We start from the raw sequence: 10,220 nt of genomic DNA, 5'->3' as shown, positions 1-10,220 counted from the left end.
ACCTTGATTCCATTACGATGTCCTTAAGACACCAGCAATGTTCTTTACATTGGAGACAAAATTGCAGTTCTGACAAAAGCTAAATGAGTGACATTGGGATATGAGGACAAATACTGATTGTAGTTATTAAATAAATTAGGAGCCTAAATAAATGCCTCAAAGTCAAACTTTTATCCAGAGACTTTTCTTTAATGTTTACAAGCAACAACTTTTTACAGTAATGAGTGGGATATAAATACTATGATACATTTACATCAGACACACACTCATATAGGCACTCGCACTCATAAAAGGTCGCTGGCAGCACTCGTCTGTCTCACAGCAAGATCCGGTATTTAAGAGCTCGGGGGACCCTGTTGATAACCAGGCGTCCGTCGTAGCTCAGAGACGCAAAAAGCCAGGGGTCAGCTGATGACCACTCAGCTGCATACACGCTGTCCTCGTGCTCCTCATAGGTGGACACCACGCTGTCTTTCAGAGGCTCCTTACTCCTGCGTTATATAAACACAATGTGCAAAGAGGTCAGCTCTGAGACATAAAAAGGATGATATACTTTACGTTTTAGTTTGTTTAGAAGAATACATTAGTGCTTTTGTCTTGATTTTGCAGATTTAATTGAGAAAATGTCTGCATTTTACAATGTTGGATGTATCCATGGAAACTAGAAGTCTCATAAGGTCACTGGCCAACATCAGCACCATTAGCAGGCAAAAGAGCTTCAGAGGTGTGCATGCTATTTTTCTCTGCACGTGTAAGTTAATCGGAAGCATTACACATAAAGAGCTCATTACAAGCATCACACAACTTAAAAAGGTGCGAACAGTCTGGATAAAATCATCTTTTTTTTTTATTTTTATGCAATCCATCTGTTTAAAACACCAACAACATCTTGCCCAATGCAGACACATTTCTCCCACTGCTACTATAACTGTACAATAAATAACAATTTAGAAATATGATCCAGCATTATTGCAAACCTAAATTCCTCCCAAACCCCCTTCTGTAAGTAGTCCTGTGGGTAAAGTGTGATTTAAACATTTGGATTTATTTTAGACCTTAACATTTTTGCGCTGACAGTAGCTGCTCCCTCTGGACTGCAGCCTAAAATAAAATCACTCTTAGATGTGACACTCGTATACATTCAGTTGGAAGGAAAAGAACAAAAAAGGCACAAATGGGAGCACTCGAGTGATCCTAACAAATACTGGGCTTGGCCTTAGTTACACCAGGGGTTTAAAAGATTTTTGGGGATAATGTCGCTGAACAGTTTAACGGCCGACGAACTGCCGAACATCATTCTTCAGGGGTCACATATTTACCAGCCTGATTGTGAAAGCTTTTCTAATAAATATAATTTGAAAGTAGGAGATCAAATGAAAGTTAAGTGACTTTTGTAGAAATGTTCTTGAGACAAAAACACAATTTGAACAGTCTCAAACAAGTTTTTAAAATTAGTTTAAAACAAGAAAAAAAGCCTTGCTGAAGCCTGACAGAAGGCAGCGAAGCCAAAGCACAAAATAGCATCTACAGCATATTATATATAATAACTCACTACGCTACTTACCGTTGTAGCTAAACATGTATATATAGGTATAGAAATGTCTACATTTGTACTTTACTTGGTGTATATAACCCTAATCCCTAATGCTAAGCCTTAATCTAATGTAAATAAAACAATTGATATAAAACCATACATTATACTATAATATTATACTTTTAAATGTATATAAAACATTTGCTTTGCAATAAAAAACTAGTTCTGATTGACTTGACGTGGTATGCAGTGAGCTGATATGAAGTGCACCATGACATTACATTTGTTGCCCTTTTATTTATTTTTGCCAAATTATTCATGCTGATTCACAAGTGAACTTTTTCTTTTTGACTTCTTTTTAGTGACAACTTTAAAAACACGATAATTGTAGGGCTACTTTTAAAACCTTTTGACCAAAAAATAAGATTGCCCATATGGACTGTGGAAATGGGATTTTTCTGATGACGTCAAAACTTGAGGAGTTTGGAAAATATTGACATGGTTGCCATCAAAAGGTCTAAGTCTGGGTGAGCTTAAATAACACACACAAAAAAAAAAACACATATCGATAAGATGCATTAAGTTAGTTTCTCCTTTATCTCCTATGGAAATTTAAACACTGCTTTATTATGCTTCTAAAACAACCCTCACCCCAGATGGTCTGACAACTGGAACTGGTCGGTACACAGTGTCCAGTAATGATGAGAAGAACAACAAGGAGAGGTCAATGGCTGCAGTGGAGGGGTTAAAACTAAAGCTGAGTGCTGGTGATTAGGAAGAAGAGTTGATAATTGTGGTTGAGAGTCAGCCATTGAGTGTAAGAGCTGGTAGTTTCAGCTGAGAGGGGGAATGGGACCGTAATGGATGTTGGACCGTGGCAGGTTTGGACAGCATGAACAGTAACCATTACAGAAGAGTTTCCTGCTATTTTAAATCAACTATTAGGGCTACAGAGGGAAAGAAAAAGGAAAACATCTGAAGTGTTTTGACAGAAACACATTTTTAATGTTTTACCTCTATACTTTTATGTTTCTGAATGTCAAAGAATATGAGAGCGTAGGTTCAGGCAGTCAGCTTTAATCTTGAGAGAATCATTATCAAACGAACAGCTCAAAATACACACGGCACATTTTCGTAGAGTCTTCAGTCTTGGTTTATTCCATTAGACCCTCATGACACTGTAGAAACACAGGAAAGGCAAAAAAAAACCCCAAAAAAACTAGAGTATAAATATTTCTATTCCATATGATATGCTTGTGTCTGAGACTCCACATTTGTAATGCACTTAAAGCACCAGGGAAAAGTCATTTTGAGTCAAAACAGGCCAAAGTTAATGAAATGCTTAAGATAAAATTATCTTGAAAAGAACTGCAACTAAATTAAATGGCTTACTTATTGGTGTTTGCAGAAGGAGCACCGACAGATGTTAGAAACATCTATAACTAGCTGTGATGCTATTTAAGCTCGTGACGTTTCATTCATTCTTAGTTTATCCTCTTCAAGAATTTAAACATCATTATAACCTAAGAAAACCTCACCCTTGGAGGATGAATCTTTGTTGCCTTTAGCAGAATAACCAAAGTATTATTTTTATGCATGCTCAACATGTATGCTCATTTTTTGAATGTCCAGAGGACCAGACTTAAATTTTTAGATATTATTTTTATCATTTATTTGCCAAAATAAATCATTCAACCTTTATTTATACAGGTTACTTCCCAGTGAGCCTTGAGGACTCATTTACAAGAGAGACCTGTTTCAGACAGACAAAAGTAGATAAAGAAAAGAGAAACATGAGGGGTGGGGAGATTTAAAAAAATTGTATCTCGCACTATGTCCTGGCCGGGGCACAGTGTGAAAGTTGCAAAAAAGATCTCGCACATAAACAGCAACAAACTAATGACATCATAATACATTTATGCATGAGGAGGCTGACAAAGGTGTTGAGTTGTCCATGGACACTGCCAGAAAGTTCCATAGTCCTGATAAGAAATGGTACAGTGCCTATCAGCCGGTTCAGCTCTGATACAGGTCCACAGATGTCGTCGGTGGTGGTGGTGGTGGTGGTGGTGGTGGTGTGTGTGTGTGGGGGGGGGGGGGGGGAGCAGAGCTTCTTGTTCACATAACCTCCAGGAAAAATTTGAGATAGATGGCCAATTCAAGGCCAAGCGGGGAAGCCAGATTCAGATAACGTTGTTTTGGGACAGGCCGACTCTGCTTGATTTTTTGTCTGCCTTCATAGTTCTGCTGGTACATCTCAAATAGCGAATCCAAACAGCCAAATTTTGTGGTCACTCTGCCGGGCCGTGCTTGTAGCCTTCTCCGAGGTCAGTTTCTTCACGCCAGCAAGTTCCAGGAGCTGCAAGTGGCCTGCGATTCTTAGAAATCGCGTCCAGCTTGCAGCTTAGCTCACAAAGCAGTTGAGTGAATGCTCAAAGCACGGCACGTTCCTTCACATGCCAGGCAGCTTAGCAATGGCTAGAACAGACGCTGCTCTGTGGGGGAGTGGTGGCACAGAGGTTAGAAGATGGGCCTGTGATTGGCAAGTCACAGGTTCAACTCCCGGTACCGTCAACATCAAAATGTGGATGGAAAAGGTGAAACACCCACACCTGCCTCCACCCTTATTTGCCCCACTCTGGGCCCCTGAGCAAGGTCCTTAACCCCTACCATTGGCTCCCTAAAACAGGTCTCTCTTGAAAATGAGTTATCGTGACTCAATGAGACTACCTGTATAAATAAATGGTAAATGAAAGAAAAAAAAAAAGATGATTTTCAAATTTGACGATAAGCCAGGTAATCATCAGAGTCAGAGTCAGAGTCAGAGTTTCTTTATTGTCATTCGCACCTCATGTGGTACATGTGGTGGAGCGAAATTATGTACGCAGGGTCCCAGTTACATCCAACAATAAAATGTATAAGAAAAACAGTAATAACATCTAAGATATGAACTAAGAAAAACATCAACTAAATATACACTAAGCACTCATAACATAAAACATTGAACATCACCACAAACATGAACATGAGTCTGTGAGCAGATGTGCACGCATGAACACATCAACATTGAAACAGATCAGCAGCAACATGAAACAGATCAGCAGCAACATGATATGGTTTTTCACAGTGATTATTCTAGTTAGAGATTCATGAGTCTAACAGCCTCAGGGTAGAAGCTGTTCCTCAGTCTAGTGGTTCTACACTTAATGCTCCTTAACCTCCTTCCTGAGGGGAGTGGGGCAAAAAGTGTGTGTGCTGGGTGGGTGGGGTCCTTCATGATGCAGGTGGCCCTCTTCCTGCATCTGGAGGTGTAGATGTCTGTGATGGTGGGGAGACTGACTCCAACAGATTTCTGTGCAGCTGTTATCATAAATCCAATTATGTATCTTCTACATCCTCAACGGACAATACGGGCAGACACACAATCTTCCACTGCCCCCAGTAACCCATAGTGTATCCAGCTTTCTCTTCAAAGCATGAGGGCTCTCCTTCACCCCGTCTTCTTGTCGAAAAAATTTTATCAATTGCGTTGAGATCAGTTGAGCATATCCATAATTTACAATTCAGAAGATATGTAAAGAGAGGCTCTGAAAAAGATTCACAGTACAAGAGCAGAAGCAGGAGGAAGGCAGAAGCGTGAGGAAAAGCGTCCATCTTCATCGAGAGCAAGCAGGAAGTAAAATCAGTCATAAAACATGTGTCAGTTTCAGGGCAAAGTCAATGCAATTAAACAATAAACCAGCACATAAATATCAGCCACCATCGCTGGTTTTAGATGATCCTACTTGATGACTGGTCAATGTCAGCCATCATGCTGAATAGGATGATGCCTATTCATACCTGATATCAAACGGTGCTTAAACACAATGGGAGTCCATCGGTATGAAAGCAGAGGTGGATCTTTTAAACAAGAGAAAGAAGTTCAGCAGACTAGCAGATACACCAAGAAAGGAATGGAATGTTATAAAATCCTTTAAAAAGATTAACATGCATTAGTGATGGTGCAGGTTTTTATTTCCTTTGCCTGGTTTCAAAGGTTTTTAATTTGCAGATGTCACTCAACCTCTTCTTTCATTTAGGAAAAAAGTCACAAGTTTAAAAACTTTACTTTGTGTTTGCTTTAATAATTCTCTTATTAAAACAATTTCACATTTTTATTCCTCATAAAAATAAAAAAAATGCCAACCAGCTCAAGTCAAAGTCTGCATGAAATGAGCAGAAGCCGGGGTTTTCAGAAACTGGAAACCAATTTTCATTATTTTTTCTTACTTATCTTCCTGATGGTTTTCCTCCCCCTCGCTGAGCTCCTCGTCGTCCACCAAGTGTCCGAATGGCTCTGAGGAGATGGACACCATATTGGACAGAATTAGACGGCTGTCGCTGCTGGCTGTCAACACCAGCTGGTCATGGCTGTGGTTGTAGCGGACGCTCCACACCCTGGGACACACAAAATTCATTCAGAATTAAGACAACGCAGCAATGTGGGAAAGTGCAATACGTTTTTTACATTCATGCATATGACTAAAATTATTCTGAACAAAGCTCTGTGTGGGTGAAGAGCCCCGCAGCAAGTGCTGAATGCTGTGATAGTTTGTTTACTGAATATGTGAGTGGACCACACATGCACGCACTCAGCCTCCCACACAAATCCTGCAGAAAATGCAGCGCTCCTACAGAGACATTCTCTATTTGAGTATTCAGATGCCAGTAATGCGGATTTGGTAGCTTGCAGCCAGTCTATATTTGAGCTTATTCACATGAGCTGATGATTATTATCAAAAACTCCATGATCCTTGCTTTATTTCTTGCTCATTTTCACAACTTTCCCTCCCGTATTCTCCCTATTTTGTCCCTTCTTTCTACCCTCAATACTGCCTCTCTGACTTGCTTTTCTATTTTTTATTTTTTTCCTTTTTCACACGTTCTTTGTGTGCCCAGGGCGCAGCTCAGAGTGCGGTCCCAGTTCCCTCACAGGAAGGGATTGAGGGATAACCGAGGCTGTTGACAGAAAAATCAGCCATGGCCACGTCTTTCCCTGCGCTCCCCTAATCCGCTTCCCTGCAAAAAAAAATAAAAAATAGTTTCTAATACCCCCAGCAGCCCTGAGGCCATATCCTGGCTGCGCTCCTACAAATGAGCACGCACGACAAACACCCACACATGTATGCATCGCACTGAAGTCAGATGTTCATACAGGCGAATACAAATGAGAATATGCTTTATAGAACGCGCACAAACCAATGTGGCCACACAGATAAAACGAAAGCTTTTGCAAAAACACAGATTCAATGATAGTAAATCCACACATACATGCATATCACCTATCGGAAGACATCCCATCGGCTGTAATCTACGGTTATGGATATGTTTGCAAAGCCCGTCTCTTTTTTGGGAGATAACGTCTGCCCGTGTGCGTGCACGTTGACAAAATCTGAGTGTGCTTTATGGTGTGTGTGTGTGTGTGTGCCACCTGATGTCAGGTGAGGAGTGGTGTGCTGCAACAAGATCCCAGTTTGGCTCACAGAAACACACTGATCATCTATTCAGCTCACACAAGAGACAATGTGTCTCCCACACCAACACATCTGCGGTCGACTGTTCAGCTGTTAGCAACGCCTGAAGCTTCTTCTGGAGACAACCCGAAGCTGGACTTGGCTACGACCCACTCTGTTTCAGTCCAAACGACTAACCAAGTGGCTGCAGATTTAATGACTGTATTAGTACCTTTTATTACATCAGAAGTAGTCAGGGCATTTCATTAGTCCGGAGATAAAGCAATTACTGAATAAGAAACCAATCAAAAGTGGAGTGAAAGCATCATCATCATATTGATTGTTATTGCGAACGTGCTTTCTGAATATGCCTGAATATTGAGCTTCCTAACTATCCCGTGTTTTAATTCTGTCCAAATCAAAACAAAACTGGCTTTTGTGCAAATGCAAAACTAAAAAAATATTTCGAGTTTCATAAAGTACATTTTGTTTAGGAGTTCTCTAAATTTGTATTAAAATGCATGTTTTGATAAAATCTCAAAATGGTAACATAAAAATAAATAAAAATTGTCATAAAACTAACATTCTTTACATAGCTTGTCAGTTTTACGATTGTTAAAAGAGAATGTTCTGATGCAATGTTGAAAAAAGTTATAACATAAAAAAAACAACCTCTCTACAATTGGCAGGTTTTTTAATACCAGAAGATGAAACGGAATTCACTACAGACATCAGAATAATCACCAGAAGTCAGCACCACTGAATTTTTTTGAATACTGACAAATTTCCTGGTAAAAAAAAAAAAAACATCTTATTGTTAGTATTGGTAAATCTTCAGTTTTAAAATATAACTCTGGATAATGCATTGATACGACGGAGCTTTAGGGCCACACTAAAAAAAATAATAATTAAAAACCATAAAATTACAAGAATAAAGACTTAGTATTACAAGAATAAAGTTGAATAAGACTTTTTTTTGCAGCTCTCGTAGTTTTTTTCTTCTTCTACGAGTCAGATCCATAACGCGACCTGTCAATCAATCCAGTAGGCGTGTCAGCAAATGACCAATCCGAAGCTAAATGAGTCGTAATATTATCCGAACAGGGTTTACCACATTTTAACTGTGGTAAAATGAACAACGTTGAGCATCTTGTTAAGTTATACGTTGATATTGGTTTTACAAACAAGGATATACTGTAGTTAATCTGTTAGCACATCAGCATCAGATTATTATCAGTATCAGGACTTTAAACCTGCTTACAGTAAGGTGGTACGCTCTGATGGGCTGCAGCAGCTTTCTGCAGGTAAGGAGCATTTAGCTTTGGACTGGTTATTTACTGACATGCCTACTGGATTGATTGACAGGTCACGTCGTGGATCCGACTCATGGAAAATGAATAAATAAATAAATGACAGCTGCAAAATTAAAAAACAAAAAAAATCTCGTACGACTTTATTCTCGTAATACTAGGACTTTATTTGGCTTTTAATTTTTTCTTCTTAGTGTGGCAATGTAATTATTTTTCCTTAGCGTGGCCCTAAAGCTCCGTCGTACATTGATGATCAGTTTCATGTCAAGTGAGATATGAAAACATGTTGTTGCTCATGTAAAGGCAGTTTTAACCTCTATGGATCCACACACCAGTGCGAGTGCTCCTCCAGGGACTTTACAGGTTCCTGAACATTACGGACGTCCCAGAACTTGACCTTGCAGTCATCCCCACAGCTCGCCAAGTAGTACTGTCGATTGGGATTGAAGTCCAGGTCACGCACCAGTTGGCCATGAGCGTTCTCTATACAGTAGATCTGACTGGAAAGAGGAAGATAAAAGAGGAGCGATTAGAAAGCAGAGACAAGACGAACAGCTTGGAGGAAGAAAAAAAAAAAGATAAGAGCAGAAGCAGATTAGGATAGAGGGAATCAAAAAGGGAAGGGGGATATGACAGAACAAACATGATTTACAGGATCCAAACAAGTGAGAACATTCCTAAGCTAAATCAAAGCCTTTTTCCGTGGTTCTGTATGTCTGTCAGTGAAGGCCAAGCTCAATAAAGAAGCCAATGCAGGCAGAGTTAAATTATAAAGGCGAGCCTCATAACCGAACAGCCTTGAGTTCCTCCTGCAGTGAAGCTAATGGTGATATGACAGAAGAAGGAAGAGATGCACTGTATAATGGATTTTCAAACATGTTTCTGGCCACCTCCGCTTTTTTCATCTCCTATACATTTACATATACTTTCCCTAATTATAGAAGAACAAATGGCCTCTTCCTTTGACTTACATATTATCCTTATTTCAAGAGGCAGATTCACTGATGGGACCTTTACTAGCCAACAGTAGTATGAATTTAACTATTGGTTCTGGAGGGATTTATTACTGGTGCATTAAAACGCTAATAGCTGCACCAGTAAATACATCTGATAGTGGATCCCTTCCTCTCTGTTGTTTAACCTCTTCAAGCTTATTGTGCACAAACTCCACTCCAGTCGAATTCATTTCTAGACACAGCAGGCTGCTATCTTATGCGGGCAAACTAGCTTATGGTTTCATCCTTGGACCACAACACCAGACAAAAAAATATATATATATGTTTCTTATGTTGCAAAACAGCTTTGAAAAGTCTTCAGAAGAGTAAAAAGTGCCATTTTGCAAAAATTTTACATTTTTTAAAATTTGAATTCATAAAAAGATTTTAGCTTGTTAAATTACGTCAGCAAAAAAAAAAAAAGCCTGATTTAAAGTCTTTACAAAGCTGATTAACATAGCACGACTTTTGAAAATTAACTAACAGCAACTAAAATGTTTGATCAATACAGTAGTTCCTCGCTACTTCGCGGTTCGTTTATTGCAGACTCGCTCCATCGTGGTTTTTCAAAATAAGTTTGGACATGACACACAGTTGGCTGAGTGATGGATGAGCCGTACGATCGGCATGTAATTTGTAGCCCAGAGCTGCAGAAAAAGCTTCTTCCTGCACCTCTGTGCAACCCACACTGCAGGATAAACTTCCTGTTTCAGCTGATCAGTTCTTCTCCATGCAGAACGAAGAAGTGGGCGTGGCCAAGAACGCTTGCAGGTGGCAAAGAGCAAAGGAGGCAGGGAGCTGAAATCATGACATTCTGTGCTCTTGTTGAACGTTTAGAAACATTGTTTAGAATATTGACAGTGTGGGACGGGCTTCAAACGACTATATA

General features: G+C 39.6%; 1 protein-coding gene across 1 annotated transcript in view; it reads right to left on the bottom strand.

The window, feature by feature from the left end:
* Positions 1 to 316: 316 nt before the first annotated feature.
* eipr1 (EARP complex and GARP complex interacting protein 1) overlaps positions 317 to 10,220 on the bottom strand; it is a 56,955-nt gene continuing 47,051 nt past the window's right edge. The window contains exons 7-9 of the mRNA XM_037695180.1: positions 8,669 to 8,836; positions 5,804 to 5,971; positions 317 to 491 (exon numbers count right to left, since the gene is read on the bottom strand). Coding sequence (XP_037551108.1) covers positions 317 to 491; positions 5,804 to 5,971; positions 8,669 to 8,836 — 511 coding nt within the window. The remainder of the gene's footprint in view (positions 492 to 5,803; positions 5,972 to 8,668; positions 8,837 to 10,220) is intronic.

The sequence above is a fragment of the Nematolebias whitei genome, chromosome 21, assembly GCF_014905685.2.
Source record: "Nematolebias whitei isolate Nwh7 chromosome 21, NemWhi1, whole genome shotgun sequence".
In the NCBI taxonomy this organism is placed as follows: Eukaryota; Metazoa; Chordata; class Actinopteri; order Cyprinodontiformes; family Rivulidae; genus Nematolebias; species Nematolebias whitei.
Note: the sequence above shows the minus strand (reverse complement) of the source record. Positions and strands in the feature narration are given on the sequence as shown.